We start from the raw sequence: 20,443 nt of genomic DNA, 5'->3' as shown, positions 1-20,443 counted from the left end.
AGAGGTAGACAATGGATGAATGGACGGGCGGACGCGCACGGTGGTGTCGTAAAAATATGTACAACAAAAACTGTAGGGGGAGCGCCGTAGAGGAAAAAGCAACCACACTTATACACATATAATACAAACTGAAATGCTCTAAATTCTACTTTAGTAGTACTTAAATAAATCCCAGGCATCTGCAGTGTGAAATCATACATGTGCTGGTCCTGCAAATATTTCACAATAAAAGCCTTATGCCTTCAAAATGAATGGAAATAGGAAACAGAAACACTTTTACTATACTACTGCTGCTGCTTTTACTATGAAACAGGTAGAGGACGTGTGACGTTTTTGACACAGGCGACAGATAAAGGCTTTACGGTGACGCTCAAATTTACCAGCTTTAGTGACATTTTTTTAAAAAGGCTGATCGCTGTGTGGTGTAGGCAACTTGACAAGAAGTGAGCTGAAGCCCGTGATCCTCTTCTGCTCCCTGACATCATCAAAATACGTCTTTTGTTGCTGTTCCGATTGAGAGTTGAGAGAGTTGTCAAAGGATTGGTCGTGAATGTCACATCCATCGCTGCTTGGTGTCAGCTTACAGGGAGAGGTCGTAGTTGTGATCTTTGTGCACATCATGTGAGGCAGCATACCATATCGGATCTGATCGAGTCGATGCAGTCACTTGTTTATTCTGACATATTTATTCATGCCCGTCATGCACTACTACGTTGACCTTGAACAACCTGTTCTTACTGTATCCTCAAGTTTTCCCACATTGTGCACAGCGTAGGATGAAATGCAGCTTGAGAGAGAGACACACCAGGGTAAAAAAATAAATAAAGGATTGCAAAGGAATCCCTGCTGCTGCACCCCACTTTTAGGAGGCATCTACTGTAGGACAGAGAGGGAGAGCATAGGGAGAGAAGGGAGGATAGAAAGAAGAGTAAGCTGAGCTGTGATTTGCAGACCAAAAGCAAAGGTCGAAGATAAAGCAGGACGGACTAGAGTAAGTGGCACATGGGAGGGAAACTCGGCCAGTTGGCTCCAAATTTGCAGCTTTTAGCTACATGAAGAGACCCAGAGATGAACGGTGTGGAAGGGAGGAGGAGGCAGAGCAGTGAGTGAGAGGAATAGTTAAACTGTGCATGTGTGCGTATTTGGATTTGTGTGCGTTATGCTATTTTGACAGTTAGAGGCAGAGAGGTTGAGGGAGGCTGTATAGCAGAGCAATATTTCTGTGATGGTCTAGTCTCTACTAGTGCTGCAACTAATGATTCTTTTCATTGTTTAGTCCATAAAATATTAGTGTTTTCCAAACCTTGAAATGGAGATGTTCTTAAAAGTTTCGTTTTGACCACAAACCAGTTTCAATTTCTTTGTTGCATGTGAAAAAGAATCCAGAACATATTCAAAAATCTAAATAACTGATTAATCAAATATACAGGAGGTTCCAAAAAAAGTATCATCACTTCTTATTGTTTAACCTATGGAACATTTGAATAATGTTCACATTCAAAGAATAGTCAGCATTTAAAGTAGGGATTTGTGCTAGGTAATTGACAAGAAAATGCCAATGTTGGTTCTGTTTTCGGCACAGCAAAGGGTCAAAATCCCCATAGGAGAACACTGGATGATGCATCATCTAAATGTAGTGAAGGAGGAAGTCCAACTTATGAATATAAGGACATAATGACCTACTGTCATGTCAGTTTGGAGGCCTGGTTAAGTGGCTCCAGAGAGGAAGTGTCAGCAGCTGTCACGGAGTTGACAAAATCATTAAAGCAGTCTAAATCTGGACATGCAATATCCAGACATATAGAATAATGTTTATCAGGATAAAGTTGGCCCACCACACTAGGCAAATTCTTGCCTCACATTCGTGATGAGTGACACACACACACACACACACACACACACACACATTATCAGACACGCTACAAGACACGCGACGCTACACGCAAGACGCTACAAGACACACACAAGACACGCATTAATGCCATTAATGCCACACGCACACGCACACGCGCACACACACACAAACAGCTGGCAGCTCCTCCATACAACAGACTTTGCAGTGCTGGCCAGTCTTCTCACGCTGGCTCTGTTTGTTATTGAGAGAGAAAAAGATGTTGGTCATTTACTTTCACAGTTACAGTGGGACATGAACCGTGTTGCTGCCGTTGGCTAAAAACCTGTGAATCAACACTGTCCACTTCCCAAGAAAACAGCACAAGTATGCACATGGTTTATCGGTGTGCACCGTTCTTCCTCACAGGTGAGCAACGACGATCAATTGTCTGTAGCAGCTCCACCTGAATAAAAAGGGTGGATGCTGTAGTGGCTTCTTGGAGCCCAGTATAACTGTAGCATGGTGCATTATCGGTCTGCCTTTCAACAATGTGCAGGAACGGTAAATAAAGTGAGAACGGCGTTTGGGAGCATGCGGGAAAGGTTCATGATTTCACAGCTACTTCACCCCCCCAAAAAAAAGTAATCATGTGCAACCATAAATAGCTATGAATCGAAGAGGCTGTGTTGTCCTAAACTTTGCACATGCAGAGTGATTTTATTTGTCTTTTGTTCATTTGAAGAAAAAACAGCTGAAGGACACGATGTAAAACACAACAGTAACTGGAAAACAATTCTGCCACTTCATGTCGGTACACCCTGTGATTGTCACGTCCCATCACTGTAAATCCATAACAGTTTAAACAGATATTACCAAAGCTAATTTCTTCCCATTTCCACCTTGAACTGTGCAAATTCTCTGGTGACAACGAGATCAGTGATTTGAGTTGTGTGAGGCTCCGGGCAGGAAACATGCTCTTTAACACGATTACAGAAGAAACCATTAAGATTCAGTTATCAGTTTGATATAAATATCTATTTTTGAATGAATATATTTCCTGCAGTGGTGGGCAGGCTGGAACTGTCATTCCTACAGTAACTGTCAGGACGTGCCATCTCTGGCTCAGAATATGGTTCAGCCTGCCTGATTGCCGAGTGACACAGAGAAAATTAGATTCTGACTTAATGCATTTAAAAAAAAAAAGGACAGTCAGTGATGAGCGAATGCTTCCATTCATCTATTCCCAGTGGTGCAGAGTGAGAAAAAACAACATTGTTATTCAGCAGTAAGAGACTGCACTGAATACAACACAGTCTCGGTAAGCTCTGCACTGAACACTAGAAAATCATATTTGTTTCAACAAAGTAGCATCACAGCAAATTACATATGACTGACAGGAGAAGTGAAGGTGTGGTGTTTCAACAGAGAGAGATGGGGTGGAATGAAAGATTCAGCTCGTCCAGTACAGCGTCTGTATGGGAAGTCGAGAGGATCAGCTCTTCTGCTTGTCCACAAAGGGCACCAACATCTCTGTCCTTCACTACAATGAAATGGACAGGACTCTGCCATTGAGGAGACCCTTTCCTTCTCATTCACCTCATCTTCTTTACATCTCGCCCCTCCAAGATACTCTGTCCACCTCTCCAGCTCTAATCCTTCATTTATCACTTCATTTTGTTTCCCATCCATTCACATTTCGCTTTCACTCTCAGCTCTCTTTTTGTCTCACACTGTCCTACACCTTCTCCCCCTCCCCCTCCTCCTCCTCTCCTCCCCTCTCTTATGATGTGTTTAGCATTCAAGGCCTCTCACTGCTGCATCACAGGCCTGTTTGTTTCACCAAAGAGAGAAAAGAGAGGGAGGAAAAAAAAAGGTGTGATTCCTCAGGGACAGAGTAAAATTTCTATATGCCTTCACTCTATGGAGGATAATGCATCTGCTCTGACTTCTACCTTTGCATGTACATAAACGCAGTCCTGAAAGCATTCACGAATAACAAAGAAATGCACAGAATGGCAGGTACACCTGGCAAAATAATGTAGTCCAATAATTCTGAAATGTTTTGTTTTTTTTTCTGTCAGGGGTGAGAATAACAGGCTCACGATACCTGGTCCATGATAGCAATAATATCACGATACAACTGTGATTCTGTGATAATCAATATATTGCAAGACAATCATATAGCGATACATCACGATATCTGTCTAACCGAAGAAAACAAAACAGTCTGTGAAAACTTTAAAAGTGCAGGATCTTTCTCTCTCTATATATATACACAACATAGAGATTAAAGTGCATAAAGACTATGGATTGAACGTGACTGGGGCATCTCCATCTTAACGTAGCTTTCTCCGTTATTACCCTACAATAAACTCTATCCCACAGAAAGACTCGGTAAAAATATATATTTTATTAATTAGCAAATATGAGTTAAAAAACAAACATCTTTGGAGAGCTTCTTTTGGAAACGGACTTTAGGACAGTTTTTACGCACGCTGTTTTTAGTTGTTTCTAGTTGAGGACCGCTGCTTTAGAGCACCTTAATTTGTTAATTAAAATATTGGTATTTGCCCTGGCGTATCGATTATCGTATTGCACAAGGAAGGACAACGATATATCACAAAATAGATATTTTGACCCACCCCTACTAACTGTGAGGTTGCCGTTTCAGGCTCTGTTTCATTAGATTGGTGTCCCTATTATTTGGTCAATCCAAAATTGCCAAACGCATACACACAAACTATACACCCGCCCAACCGAGATGACATGTAGCCAAAACACACCCACTCTTCATTATAACGCACGTGAATTAACTAATAAAGGTTGAAGACCCATCCAGTGCCAATTGACTTCTATACTTAACCCAAACAACTGATCTCCAGTCATTTGCATGTGAAACATGGAGAAAAGATTTCATCAAAATTTGATCCCTCCACACAGGTCAACGAGCGAATGAAGAGTGCTTGCACTGCTCGTGTTGGAGATAAGTACTGTAAATGATCCATTGCTTATTAGAGAACTGTACACAAAACCCACGCTGACATCGTCTAATTAGAGGCTCATTATGAGCACATTAAACATTCACATTCTTAAAGCATCATGTTTACTGAATTAGGACTAACTGGGTCATATTTGGTTGTTTTAGATGCTCGTGCTGACATAGAGAATGTGTTTACTGTGCAACAGCCCCTGGCTCTGTTCTGCCACACCAGTGTCCCCAGATATAGTCCTTAACCTTGAGGGCAGCTTGTGCATGTACCCACACAGACGCATCAAACACAAACATCTCACAAACATCAACCACATTCACATGAAAAACAAAAAACGAGACAAAAGACACACACACACCATGCAAAGATGGGTGATTGTAATTAAAAGGCAGTGTACTGTGGAGCTGGCAATCTGAGGAGAGAGGGAGGTGGGAATACTTTGCCCATGGAGCCTAAAGGCCTCCACTAATTACCTGTCAATGACAAGGAATATGGGGGATCTGAAGTGGTTTATTTTGTCCCAAACAGTCAGCCTTGTTGAACCATATCTGCAGTTCAATTCAAGGTTAATACCCGCTGACATGGAAAATAGGACAAGATGCCATATGTTTGGGTAATTTAGGGGGTAATTTCAGAATCTGTTCCAAACTAAGTAACTAAGTGGTTTTCGGATGGTGTGACACCAACTAAAGGTCAGCGGATCAGAACCACATTAATCCGCCGAGACGCCGAAAACCTTCATTCATTTTAATTGCAGATTATTTTTGGGGTGTGAGGCAGTCAGCCATGTTTTTGTTGATGGAGGAAAATGTAGCCATTAACCTATTTGTCATGTTCAAGGGACGAATGTCATGTAGGTGACTGATGTGTCAATGAGTTTTCAGCCAGTTGATGAAGTGGTCCCCAAGCATTGGTGGTCAAGAAAGTAGAAGAAACATCTAGATCTGATTTTGCTTTTGCTTTTCTTGTCTGTTGTGTATGCTGCATTGCCTTCACAAAATCCATGGGAAGTCCAACATGAAGTAATCATTTCCAGCTCAAGCATTCAGAAAAAAACAAGTCTGTCTTATTTAATCTTGTCCTATATCTACCAGAATTTCTTCAAAAATATACAAAAGGGTGGTGGTCATACGGATTATCTTTTTTAATTCTAATGTATCCTTACCAACTAGGCAGACATTTCAGTGACTATAGAAAAGAGGTGTGTGGGTGTTTATTTTTATATCTGTGCATGGTTGTAATACATGTGGGTGAGAAACACATGGCGACATGATCGCAGAATTCAATTGGGTAAAATTGATTCTTCTCACTTTTTTTTTTCTTTATCCGTCTTCCTGTATAGCCACAGAAGGAGAATCTATGAGGTCAATGGATAAGTCAGGTTTTTATGCCATGACTCTATGGATGGGGAATAAAAATAGACGTTCACACAATGCAGTTCCTTCCAATTTAATTTTAATGAGACATGCACCCGATATTTCTCTCTGCTTTATTGTCATGACTCAACAGCTATTTTTGTTTCTTGGGAGGTGCATATACAGTATATTCTTGGATAACGGTATAGATATGAGGCGGACAGTTGGTCAGTCCACCACATTTGGACCAGAAACTCAACTATAGGATGGATTGCCATGAAGTTTGCTTTAGATGTCATGGGACTTTGGGGCTAAGTCCTATGGTGATCCCCTGACTTTTCCTGTGGCACCTGCACTAAGTTTCATTTAGCATCATTAGAACATTCGTTTTCTACCACTTCATCCTTTGCATTACCGTAATTACGTAATGGTATAAGCTATCGGAAAAAATCCAACGGTTTCTGACTGTTGAGACACGTGAAAGCCAACATTGTGGTTATTACGGTAATTTACACATGGGGAAATATGCAAACTCGCCACTGCTAATCTATTTATATCTATATTACTTTCTTTCATTTTATTGTAGACATTTTGGCTTACTGAAGGCCGACCTTTTATTTAAAATAACAAATCATCTGAAATTATGCTGATGTGCCTTTCATCTGCGTGCTCATGGTAATATAGGCATCTACAGCGAAGTCTAACAGGAACACCGTTGTGCAGTAATTAATTATAAATGTTCACTTTCCTTTCGGGTCTCCCTCATTAACAATCACTATTTATATGACGAAATACACAAAATCAATCAGCAGGTGTAAACTTTAGCGCCAGAGTGAATTATGCAACACACTGATGTTGTAAAGCTGTGTTTTTTTATTATGCCACACTTTGGCAAGGTGTCGGCACGGCAGGACCATATGCTGTGTGTCTTGGTCCAGTTGGACTCAAAATGGCTCTAAATGGTCCAGAGCTTCTGCCAGGGTGAGACCGAGAGCAGATCACTCAGCCACTTACGCGAGGATGGAGGGACGCGGAGAAGTTTATGGGGGACATTTTTAAGAGGTATCCTATTAATCACTTATGAAGTCGCCTTTCAAAGGGTTTGTGCGCCGCTGTTCTTGTTCATATGAAACTGGTACCTTCTACAATAAACTGATATGAAATTTACTCGGTAGAATGGTTTGAAATACCGTTATTATTGACTGTACGTTTAACTTTTTCCCAGCTCACGCCTGTTTGTATTTTTGCACTAACTCGCTGCAATAACAAGCTGTGGTGCTGTGTGTGTGTGTGTGTGTGTGTAATGCAGTCCCCACAGTGTGCTGTTAAACTGAGCAGCGTTAGACAGCCTGTCTGATGACTCATATTGGAGTGTGTGTGTGTGTGTGTGTGTGTGTACACACAGTGTGTATTATAAGCTTCTGAAATACCATGTGTTTTTATTTTGCACAGTTCACACTCCTGGTGGGAAAAAGATGGACACTTTCACAAAACAGGCTGTCAGTCTCAGCTCAGGATTGCTGCTCATACTATTATTTTTTCCCTTTCTGGATTTGTACTGCGTCTATATTATCATCAGTTCTGATTTAGCACATCTTTTGAAACACTTGTTGATTTACTTAACACTAGCTTGGTGAGAACCAGAATTATGAGATTTGTCACATCTGAATAAGCTGTGGTTTGCTTATCGTCATAGCAACAACTTAAATTCAAAAATAAGGATTATATAAGGCCCAGGGCTTTAGAAGCCAATTTGAAGTCACATATTAGGCAATACACAAACAAAAAAAAAGAAGGCTTCTGTTGTTCACATATGGCAAAAAACACAGATCTGCATCTCCTGGGAAAAACTTGAGCAGAGTCACCAGAAGATGGTGGTGTCAACATGATGTTATAAAGTTATCACACATACATTTTAAGCAGACATCCTCCATGATATAAGCTTGGTACAAAATGGAAGACGAGTGGCCTTCAAAGTCTGAACAAACTGCACATAAGGAATGTCTGTACTAAACTGGACAAACTGTTACAGGTTCTATAACCACTGAGGAGCAACCAGCTGCTTGCCAACACTGACTGCTTTATATGTGAATAAATAGTCATGACTCTATGGGACTGTTTGAGTGAAAATTCATTCATTTATATTCATGTTTTTGTCCATATCGACCACCCTTAAGTTCACATTTTCAAACAGCCCCATCCTTTGCTGTTTTCCGTTTCATTTTTTTTAAAATGCTTCAGTGTCATACTGAGGCAACTCTGCCGCGTTCACCCGTCCACCTTCACTTTTTGTGAGAGACAATCGGTCCTTCGAGTGAGCAGAGCAAGAATCCTGCTCAAAAACACATCCATACACATTGTCAACAAGTCTGTCTTCAGGCTCTCTGCACTACAAGTGAAGAGAAATTCATTTTGGAGGATTTCTGTGTGAGTCTAGTCGTGACTCTCTCTCTCTCTCTGTCAAACGGTCACATGAAAGTGGGGGCAGAAACCACCAGATCCATTTGCATGCCTTTGATTGTTCTTTTGGACACACACACACACACACACACACACACACACACACACACACACACACAAGTCAAATAAATCCACTAGAAGCTCTTTAAGGTCGTCTTTGAATGTGTCATCCTTGTTGAAATGGTGTCACTATGTGTCAGTATGTCTCACCAAACTACACCTTATATTCAAGTTCCACATAATGCGAGTGGTTAGAATATCTGTAGATTATATAAAGAACATGACAAAAGATGGAAATACATACGAACAGGAACATTTTAAATGACATCCTGTGTACTTATTAGTGGCCACAAAAGCTCGGAATAAAATCAAGCTACCAACTTGAAATGTGTTGGTTTGTGTGCACATGGCAGTGTTTTAATAGTTTCTTAAAGTGTTATAAAGTTAATAAAATTGTTAATTGGTAAGTATTGGACCTATGAGACATCTTTAAGATGAGCAGTATTCGGTGAAGTCGTCTCCGCACACCCTGTGAAAAGGCAGCAAGAGACACAGTGTAGGAATTGCAAAATGATATTGTGGGGGTGATTAGAGCTTGAACATCTCACTGCTATTTTGTAGGCTATTGTATTCACATTGTTTCCCCTCAACAATTACCGTCGAAATGCTCTCGAGCCGAGAGCTGCTCCTCGAGCCACATCTGCTCCAGAGCAGCAGGAGCAGCGGAAACTGGGCAGCTCGTGGGTGCATGAGTGTGAATCATCCAGGGAGGAAACACTGAATGAGGTGGAAATAGTGCTACAATTCTATATATTCTTTTTAAATGAGCCTAATATAGCCAAAATCTGGCTGCACCTGCTGAATAAAATGCCAACATATAAGCACAGGCCACCGATGCACATACACCGAGGGGTAGTATTTTTGAAAAAAACTTCAGTTTCCCCTGAGTCAAGAAATATCTATCATTTTCTTTGACACTTGGTCCGAGCCTTAAAACTGCAACGCTACTTTTTAGACTCACTCGTAGGGGGACGCGACTTCATTCCCAGAATGTAAACGGTGTCCGCCATCTTTGCTAACAGTTACGCTAACAGGTAGTCCTTTAAAATGACAATTATACAATATAGTGTCTTGGTTATGGTAATAATCAAGGGAGTACTGATTGAAATAGAACATATGTAACGGTCCCCACCTACAGCCACTTCCCCAGACTGAAGCTATAAAACGGGCACTTCATTTATGTGATGTTCTTAGTCAACGTGCCTTGATAAATCAAGATTTACTTAACGGGGGATGACTACAGCCTTCAGCGTGCAGCAGCCTCACTACTATCGTGATTTCTTTTTAAGACCGTTTTAAGTCATGATGGCTCTGCCTCGTACTGGTGATAAATCTGATGCAGTCAGGACGGAGGTGGTTACCTAAAAAATTTATTCAAAAAGGGGCAAGCGTTCATCGAATGGTAAAAAATGATTTAAGAAGAAGTATTTACAGACTAGATCATTGCATATAAAGTTCAAAATAAGAGAATGCTAACCATCCACTGTGGATAGGTGATGTGATTCCCCACATCTGATTATTACAAAATGTGAATCCCTTGTGGCAGCTTTTTTTCATTCCTGACCATTTTTGTCCTCTTGCATTAAAAAAAAAAAGAAAAAACCGCTGACAGCTGCATGATATAGGATTATTATTTGTATAATATAATTTACTCACTTCACTACAGTAAATAGCTCATTGAGCTGGTTAAAGTGGCACTGGCAGGTTAAGCTGAGCAGCAAGTCCTCAATTTAAGTAAAATGATTAGATGCATTCTAAACAGATGCTTAAAGTGGCCTGTTTTCATTTCTGCCTAATGCTCCCTTTTCACATGGCAAAGCATTATTTGATATTTATCCACGACCCGGCTATTTGTTAATTGGTTGGTTCTCATGAAAACAAGAGAGAGTATTTTTAGCCTCAGACTAAGAGCATAAAGTGCGTGTGGAGCGATGAAAAATATTTCTCCTGACTGCCACCCCACAGAAAATGTATTAGTAACCACCGTGCAGAAGTTGAATTATTAAAAAAGTCGTTGAGTGTTTAAATATTACACACACACATGCGCGCGCTACTGGGGATCACAGCGGGTGAACGTCACAGTTTTCAGTGCTTGTACAGAATATGAATCTAGACGCTCTGGTACCAAACCACTCGTTTAACTAACACATAGAGAAGCAACGTTTTCTTCTGTATTTAATCTCCTCAGCATTAGGAATTCTTCTGTGTGCTTTTGCATCAAAGGTGAGACACATATTCGGGACACATACGTCCAGTGTCGAGCCAGAGACACCTCTATATCACCACTATTATTAAATGTGTGAAGAGGAGAAACTCTACATTTACTTAACACACTTTAACAAAGTTCCATATCTTATCAACTCGGACCCAGACACCAAATCCGACTATATAAGACACCATCCATAACCAAAATGAATTTTACTGTTCCCAAATGCAAGTTATCCCTTCAGTCAGCATGGCAATTGCTGGTTTGAGTACATTTAGAAGAAGGTCTGTGTCACCAGCACACTGACACGCCAGAATTATTGGACAAACACACTTTGGGCCACACATTTCATGACAAAAGACCCCCAGGCAATATTTTGCAAGCACAGACACTTGACATGAGGCAATGGTGGGGAGCGTTGGAGTACCTCACATGTCAACAAATCCTCACACATTTGGACTTTGTGAAAATAAAACTGGGAGTCACATTCTCAGATATGCTGCTCAAAGATAGAATGCCAAGACATGAAGAGAAGCCCGTGGGGTTGTGCCCAACAAGCCAGCTTCAGCACAAAGAAATCAACTGAGTTTTCTGGTCTTAACGTCACTGTGAAATGAACCCTGTCAGAACGACAAAACGCGGGCTCAGACATGTTCCTGTTAACCTAAATTAATGTTGCACCTAATTTGATAAGGTGCATTTGGTAGTGGTATCGCTGACTTTGCTCATCTTACACATAGCCTGAAGCTAGAACTAAAATATATTATTCCAAACAAACCACAGCGCCTTGACACCATCTCACGGGAGAAGATGAAGGATATGAAATAAGCATGCGGACTGCGAAGTAAACACGCGCACACACACACACACACACACCGATACACACAAGCGTGCACATTGGCGCGAGGAGAGACAAGTGTTTTGCCTGCAGAGGTTTGCCTCAAATCTGTTTATGTGATATTTGTCAAGCATGGTGGCCGCAGCTGGAGCCACGGAGCTGCAGCTGATTTAAAGTGACGAGTGTTCAAGGCCATCTAATCTATCACAGGGGAGTGGCCCACATTCAATGACTCCCAAATTACAATCCTATTTGCAGACCCCGGCCCTATTACAGCCCCACATATCAGCAGCTGATCAATGGCACGCTGACAACACAAACAAGGTGTCATCTTGCCAGGACAAATAGGCGACAACAGCTAGAAGGGCAGGTGATAATCCCTCTGGTGTGCTTCCACTGTTTCATGCTGGAGAATGAATGTTATCGTGCCTACAAGCTACTGTACAAGATGTAAGTCATATTATTTCATTCCCATGTGATTTGTTTTCCATACTGTTCATACCGATCAAAAAATACAAATGTAGAGGCAAGATTCAGGAAAAGATCCAGTGAACAGATGTGAGTGAATATGTTTCACACCATTTATTAACTTGCGCCTTACCTTGGTGAGACGACTCGCCGGTGAGGTGCTGTTGTTGACTGTGTGACACTTGAAGTTGAGCAGTGACTCTCCAATGGCATCCCGCTCTCTGTGTGCGCCCTTGTCGGAGTGGGAGTGGCCGTCAGAGAGAGGGGCGGGGGCGAATGGAGAGGGCCGCTGGAGCGCCGTGCAGGAGAGCCCAAGAAAGTTCGATGGGCTGATCAGAAAGGCTTCCAGAGCTATGTTAGGAGACACCTAAAGGAGGGAAGACAAGAATAAGCGTGCGAGTGTTGGTGGGTGGTGGAAAATAATTTTTAGCAAATTTTTTTGTCTCAAGAGAAGAGAGAAATAACAAAGAAAAAGAAGCAATGTATTCTTTATATAGCCCATTTATACCTTAGAGATGACCTGATTATCTGTCGTCAGTGCCAGGTCAGCGATGCGCTCCACACACTGGACGATCCGAGTGCATGCTCGCGCTTCATTCTGGGCCATCCAGAGAATGTGCTCCTCTACTAGCATCATGTTACTGGCAATGTCTGAGATGTAGTCCCCCAGCTGCGGAAACACAAGGAGACATATTCAAAAATTACACAAACAAAAACCCCATAAACTCACACAAGCACGCACACAAACGCACACACAACTCATCACGCACACCAATCATATCCACAACAATAGGCACATTTATGCAGTGGTGGCTTAATTCATTATACAGAGATTTAATTTAGATTAGCAGCTCCGATGGGGTGTAATTGCTTCCTTGAGATGGCAGTTAGCTGTTTACATACTGTACTTTTCATTGTCGCTTCATTTGACTGTGCTTTGTGGCATGAATGCGAGTGGTCTCCTCAGCGTTGTGACTGTAATGATGAATCTAAAGGTAAAATAACATCTCCCCCTGAGTGACCTGTGATGAATAAATTGGACAAGTGAGCGCTAATAATGATTCTGTGCACCGACTAAAGCTCAACACCCTTTGCCTCACACAACCTGACCTTCAGCATTAAATAAAGACCCCCGGTTGGTCCTAGCTTATGGGAGGAGAAATTCACTGAAGGTAAAGGTAAATCTTATGAGTTGAAAAGTAAAGCGGCCTGGACTCGATTGAAGCACTGAAGCCAAAACGACAGCATGTTGCCGTGTCTTTTGGGGCATCCGTCTGTCTCTAAGGTGTCCTTGTCTGCTTGCCCGGATTTATTTATTTATCAGCCTTTATTTAATCAGGGAAATCCTATTGAGATTAAAAACCTATTTTCAAAGGGAGATCTGCCCAAGATAGGCAGCATCACATAAAGACACAAATAGCAAAGTTATACAATCAAAAACACAGAATAAAATCAATGACAAATAAATAAATTCCAAGAGGATTGTGATGGAATCTGTCTCAGATAATTGTTGGCAAGCCAGTCCACACTTTTCTTGAAAAAACAAAACTGATCAAGCATAATGTATGACTTCTGAAAATTGGAGTAGTAAGTGCTGTAAGTGGTTCTTCATTAAATGGGAGGAGTCACAATAGATCGTTGCACTTCATAGTCCCAGCTACTATATTACAGTGTCAACTCATGCATCTCTTCATATTCACTCTTACATCTCTGCGTTTCTCCACCAGCCTCGTCAGTCTCTCCACCAGGTGTGTGACAAAGATGACGTCCATGACGTCAGTGAAGTGTGCCGCCCTACTGGTGAAAGCCACCAACTGCTGGCCTAACGGCTGAGCATTGGTGGTGTTTATTGTAATCTGGAATTGATTTAAAAAGAGAAAAAATAAATAAATACACAACAATTACAATTCAGCACGACATAAAACTGCTTTGACAGGACGATAGATGACAAACGCCACGTGTGTCTTTTGTGAGGTTGACGTGGTGCAGTAATTACAGGAGTAAGCTTGTCAACGCGTGGAATTGTGTTCACAAGCGCGTACATGTTGGCCCCTTTTCAGACCGGACACCTTGGCGACAGCTGTGCGACTGTTCACACATGACATTAACACGCATTCCTGGATGTGACTCCTGTGACCGCGAGATCAAATCTGTTGTGTTCAAACACACGCGGACATCATGTCTGTTTGAGGAACGCATTTATGTTTTTGAAGAGTCGGAGAAAAGTGTCAGGAGCAGCTTGAATAAATCAATGCTACTATTAAATGAAACAGGACCATAACCATTAGAAGAAAAAGGAATCACATGTTTATCAGTGTTAATATTTTGGTGCTGATAAGACTGAATATTACTGTAAAACAGCAGTGGGTTAGAGTATGCAGGTTCTGATCCATCCTGAGACTGGATTCCTTTCATGCATGTTCTGAAATATGGCCACGTGTCCCAAAACCACATCTGAATGTGGTTTACGTATGCAATGACCCATTCAGGACTGATTTTAATATCAGACGTGAACAAGGTCATACAAACAAACTCCTCAATAGAGACGTTGGTTTCAGTAATCTATGAAGTTATTACAACTTCATAGAAGAAGCAAGTACAGCCTCACCATAAACTATGATCACAACTGACTGAATGAAAATAACAATAATAGTAAATACCAGGTTGAGCTCATGCAGCACCCGAGTTAGCTCACTGGCATACGGGCACTGGGTGTAGTCCTCCTCCGCCCACCGTCCAGCCCGGTCGCAGCGCCTCCACGCCTTCTTCTCCCTCTGGCTCGAGGGGCCAGGAGCGTTGCCAGAGGGGTGGGGGGCCGAGCCAAAGGTAGCGGGAGCACAGGGCAGGAAGGCCAGGATCCCTGCTAGAGTCTTCGGCCACCTGCCACAGCAGATATCTCCAAATTATCAGGAGGAGTGATGTGAACTGAAGAATGTACACTCGCTGCACCAGATGGCAATTTCATACTCCCTGTGCCTACCAGATTATTCATTTGCATATTTGATTTACAGCTTGCTCTGATTATTCCTGCAGATGACTGCCAGATTCTGACACTCGATTGTAAAATGATGTGTTGTGTTATTAAGGATTTCTGACGGCCTTTGCTTTATTTAGAAACCTCATGAATAAATGTTATTGTCTGAAGAAAAAAAAGAACAAAAAAGGGCACTATACCAATTTTGCAAATACAGTATGTCTTCAGTTGTTATGCAGGAGCCAGAACTAAACTTATTTCATCAAGATTATTTTGGATAACAACTAAGAGGCATCATGTGTGGAGCTTAAAATTCTGGATACCATGACATCTGGTGTTTTGGTGTTGACCATTTGCTTTTAAATCTTCCTGGCGAGTCCCACGGCTCTATGGATGTGCAGCACTCAAGTCAAATGTGTGTCCCTGTATTGTTCACCACAAATTGAGGATTCATGTGTATTTAAAAAGGAGAAACGCAATCCTTCTAAGGGGGTGGGTGGGGGTAATCAGCCTCAAGTAGTAACTGCAAATGTTGTTTCTATGGCCATTTTAAAGTTCAGAGAAGTCTCCTCTGAAGCAAGAAATTAGACTTTCTCAATAATGGCATCAACTATTGACCAACCTGTGATAGGGGCCAGTTTTAAATGTTAATTTTAAGGTATGGTCTGTTGGTGTTTCAATAAAACAAAGCTCATTTTAGTGTAAAAAGTCAGGCCTCCGGGTTTTGTTGTCTTGACAATGCTGGTCACAATCAGGGAGAAACATGGTGGAACTTAGTCGCAATTTTCATCTTAAGGCAGCGTCGGAATCTTTTCGTGGATGTAATGACATTTTTACCCTTTTACCCCCTTTTCTCTACATCCACATCTTGCAATGGCGGCAGCAGCAGCAGCTACTTAGTAATAAATGGCATTAATTTTGCTCCAGACAAAAAAGTTGGCTCATGTTCCAGCCCATTACTGCAGTGCTCCAGCAGAAACAAAGCCTCTGTTCTCACTGCACTGAAAGTAGGCTGTAAAGAGCAGCTGCTGGAAAGGAGTGTACAGAATAAAAGCACATCCACAGGGGAGGAGAGGAGAGGTGGAGGATGTGACTGTGTGGTCATGGAGTCGGGGATGTCAGAGGAAAAACAGGCATGTTGAAGGGAGAGGAGATCAGTTCTTCTTTTACTATGAACCTTTTTGTTAACCGTCTGCTATAAAGCGGACATTACACACAAGTATAATGTTTAAATGATGGGTAATGAGGCAGGTGTGAGGAAGGTGTGGCAGATTTGTGTAACAAAAATTAATCAGCACAATGTGGAGCAATGACGGCAGAGAGCGATCGCTTTGGTTACGTTGACATTTCACACAGTACATTTTGTGGCTGGACATATTTCTGTTGAATTTCATTTATTCCTAAAAAAAAAAAATGTATTTTGCTAGAAATCTTCTGGTATCATAGTGGCAAAAGGAATTGGAGTCATTTTGAGGATGTCAAAACATCAAAGAACAGATTCTCATGAGCGCAGAGATGAAAAAAAAAAGCAAAACAACTCCGTTTTTAAATATCCCAGAGGACAGGAACAAACGTGAATGATGAAGGTGGAAGAGAAAGTGCCGTTAAGTGAGAGATGCCTGCATTTCTGCGCACTTTGAAGTTGATGTTATACCGAAATTGCAGTTTGTAATCTTCGGTGATCAGAAAGGAAAATAACGCTAAACTTTTCTTTCATTTAAATCTACACAGACGCGCAGAGCAGCAACAGGGGAGAAAGAAACGTAATCGTTACGAGACAGTTTTCACATCATAACAAAATATTCCTGTTTTTCTCATTACAACGAGATCTTTTTTGCCATTATAATCACTTTAACAAGCAACGTACGATTAGAAAAGTTGGAAAACAATGCAAAATTCACATTGTTAATGTATCACGAAGTACGAGTCACTTTGTCGCTCGGCAGTTTGGCAAAGCGTTCCGTGAAAATCAGTCAACGTGCCGAATGTAAAGTGAAAACTGAGCTTGTTGTAAACGAGATACAGATCACGTTATAAGGAGAAATGTATCTCATAATAAGGAGAAATGGCTCTGAATTGTCTGGTTTATTTCATTGGCTTTTTGATGTTAAATGAAGGATATTTAGAAACACCTAAAATATGGTCATAATAAATGTGATGATTACCAATTAAACAGCCTTTAAAACCAGTAAAAGTCATCACAATATAACGATATTCAAAAACAAAGACATTATCTTTTCTCATGTCACGATATAGCTCAAATATTGATATATTGCCCGGAAAGCATTGAAAGTATTTCAAAAAAGGACATTTCATCCAGTAAATGTGTTCTTAATTCATCACAGTGAAGACAACACAGAACGATGTCATTTCACCCAATTCACATAATTCACAGCTTATTTTCTCCCTGAGCGATCCGTTAAATGTGTCACCTTCCAGGCCGTGGGAAACATTAAACGTCTCAGACTTCATTTACAAACATTATCTCCTTTTATGGAAGTGTGGAAACAAAAATGTAGCATCAGTATGAGGTTACCCAAGCGAGTTCAGGAGGTTTGATCATTTTATAAATAAACTAGAGAGCCACTGAGAGTACAAACCTCCACCAAAAACCACCCAAATCCAACCGCTTCTGTGTAAAATGATTGCTCTTAAAGCTGCAGTGTGTAACTCCCAAATATAAACAAACAGCTGTTAACATTCAAACCGCTGTAAGATGAGTTTGCACAATGTCGTCTATCAGCTCTCCACGACTCTATCTGTGCTCCTCACTATCGCGGTTTTTAGATCTTGTGTCGCCCGGTGACATTTTGTGCACACACAGCACAATGCAGACAAGTTTGATGATGACTGAAAACACAAAGAAGAGGCCAGGAAACATTACAGGAGTGAGTTCTACTGCTAAAAAAAAACCCACCAAGTTTTTCAGCAGTTTGCTCCCTCCTGTCCCTGCGACGCTGCTGTATACACGCAAGCGCTTCCTCAGTCTGGCCTGGTTTCAGATGAATTACTCATAAATTAATGTCAACGGATGCTGACTAAATGTTTCAGGTATCCTATAAGGAAAATAGTCATATTTCTGTTATACAGTTCTAGCTCGGCTTGGCTCGACTCTACTCAGACTCACTTTATTTCAGCTTTTCCATTAGGGATAAAACCTGGTACCTGGTGGTTTGTTTGTACCTGCAAGGTTCCACGCGAGCTGAGCCGATACCAGAATGCTAAAAACTACAAACCGCCAATAGCAATAGTTCTCACGTGATGACACTGTTCCAAAACTTACGTAAAAGCATTAATTAACATATAACCATGACATACATAAACAATCAAAGCCTGTTCCATGATCATTATTTTGATGAAAATTACAAGGAAACAGTGGCTAGAAGAACAGAGGGAAGTGTGACACTGAAGTCTGTCCACTGGGACTGCACCGGTTCAAAGAGAATTCATGGCATTGGTAGTTTTTAATTAGGCCCATGTAAAGGCTCGGTGCCTTCTCTTTATGAGGTCTCTGACAATATGGAGAAGAGGAAACACACGTGCTGTTCCTGGTTTCAAAGCTCTGGCTCTTTCCTGACATCGGTGCCGTCCTTTTTTAATTCAATGGAAAGACGCAGCATTTCCCACTGGAGCCACTTGTGGTGCAACTAATTGTGCTCGAGGTGTCAAGATAATTACACGTGTTCTACGTGCGCGCGACCACGTGTCCAGGAACGCTGAATCTCACATTCTGATCAAGCGCTTTGTAAACAAAACCGTATTTTTTTTACGATTCAGATTCAATTCATGCAAAAAAAAAAACAACAACTGTTGACTCGGCCCCTGATAGAGAAGAATATACACCTTCCATACACTTCCACATTGGCTTCACTCTTTAGAACATGACCTACAGTACATTCACTTTGGAATACAGTCCATGTGCCTATTCCTGATTATTCATTTAAATAGCACATTTAAAAAACACATGGTTGCCAAAGTGCTGCACATAGAAATAGATATAGACAAATACATACACATACTGGGTTAAAAGCCAAAGAGTAAAGGTGAGTTTTAAAAGTTTCCAGGGTGGGGGCCAGTTTGACATGCTCATTCATTAGCTTTCATTAGCTCATTCATTCGTTTTTTAGAAGGCTCGGTCACCTCTGGGTTTTTTTGCCTTGTTTTAGGAATGACAAGGAGAAGCTGATCTGGAGACCTCAGTGCCCGAGAGGGAATAAACAACTCTAAGAGGTCTGATGTGTACTCAGGTGCCAATTCAAGGACTTAAAAACAAAGAGGCGCATTTTCAAATGAATCCTAAAATTGACAGGAAGCCAGTGGAGAGAGGCCAGAATGGGAGCGACGTGGTCACAGTATTTGCTTCTCTTTGTATTTCAGTGTAGCGGAAACTGCTTCACTGACCCCAAAGACTTTCCTTCACTTTCACACTCAGATAATGTGCACATTTGTGTGCACCAAAAACATCACAGTCTAAATTCAATAGAAGCAAATCTAATTTGACCGAAATTTCAAATTGCATATGTATATGTATATGTAATTTGACTTGTAATAGAAGCAGATTTTTTTTTAAAATATTTTTTAATTTCATGTGTTTTTTTTTTTATGTGCTACATTGTGTCGGGTTTTTTTTTTGGATGGGACCGTGCACATTAACGAACATTCAATCAATTGCAGCGAATGTGCCAGATTTAGCACAATGCTAATTTCCGTCCGTCGTCCCAGAGAAAACACATTATAGTAATTATTAATATGTATTATTTAATTAATTTGAGTTATTATTTAATGAATATTTATTATAAAAAATATGAGAAGAACACACTGACTCAATAAATGTGTGCATGTTATCATTTTGTGTCTATTTTTCCAAACAATGTGACACTGACTATTTTGCTGATTTTGCAAATCTGCACTCACTCTTAATCTCTTAACACTTGAGCAGCTACAATCAGTGCTTGTCATGAGGGAATTCACTCCCATCTACAGTCACCAGACCTCAGCTTTCTCCTCCTCCTCCTCCTCCTCCTTCATCCCTGCACCTGGTCAAACCTCATCAATCTACCAATGTACTGCACATGAATCTGGGGGAGCTCAGGGCTTTTATATTTGCTCTCATTCCTAATTCATCCATTCCCATTTTCACTCATTTCCTCTCTCTTTATTTGTTTCCCATTTCCCGCCCTCACATTTTCCAATTCCCCTCGTCTCCCTCAGATTCTGTTTTCTCTCTCTTTCTCAAACAAACTCCGCAGTTTCCTCTG

The 20,443-nt window shown here is 41.1% G+C and overlaps 1 protein-coding gene across 1 annotated transcript; it reads right to left on the bottom strand.

Annotated features, from left to right (window-relative positions):
• Positions 1–8,406: 8,406 nt before the first annotated feature.
• On the bottom strand, positions 8,407–20,213 carry LOC122783107 (adhesion G protein-coupled receptor A3-like). Its single transcript, XM_044047753.1, has 6 exons — positions 20,173–20,213; positions 14,872–15,091; positions 13,918–14,067; positions 12,720–12,881; positions 12,345–12,578; positions 8,407–8,511 (listed from the first exon to the last, which is right to left on the bottom strand). Exons 1-6 carry the CDS (start codon positions 20,211–20,213, stop codon positions 8,407–8,409), a joined length of 912 nt encoding a protein of 303 aa, XP_043903688.1.
• Positions 20,214–20,443: the final 230 nt, after the last annotated feature.

This window comes from Solea senegalensis, linkage group LG16, assembly GCF_019176455.1.
Source record: "Solea senegalensis isolate Sse05_10M linkage group LG16, IFAPA_SoseM_1, whole genome shotgun sequence".
Classification (NCBI taxonomy): Eukaryota; Metazoa; Chordata; class Actinopteri; order Pleuronectiformes; family Soleidae; genus Solea; species Solea senegalensis.
This window is presented reverse-complemented; position numbering and strand designations above follow the sequence as displayed.

What these genes read in the sequence shown, in the direction of transcription:
- LOC122783107 (XM_044047753.1), bottom strand. Translation starts at nt 20,213, where the DNA reads ATGAAGGAGGAGGAGGAGGAGGAGGAGAAAGCTGAGGTCTG. An exon ending in GAGGAGAAAGCTGAGGTCTG is followed by an intron (nt 15,092 to 20,172) that starts GTGACTGTAGAT and finishes CTGCTGTGGCAG; the next exon opens with GTGGCCGAAGACTCTAGCAG. An exon ending in CGGCGAGTCGTCTCACCAAG is followed by an intron (nt 8,512 to 12,344) that starts GTAAGGCGCAAG and finishes GTTTTTGAGCAG; the next exon opens with GATTCTTGCTCTGCTCACTC.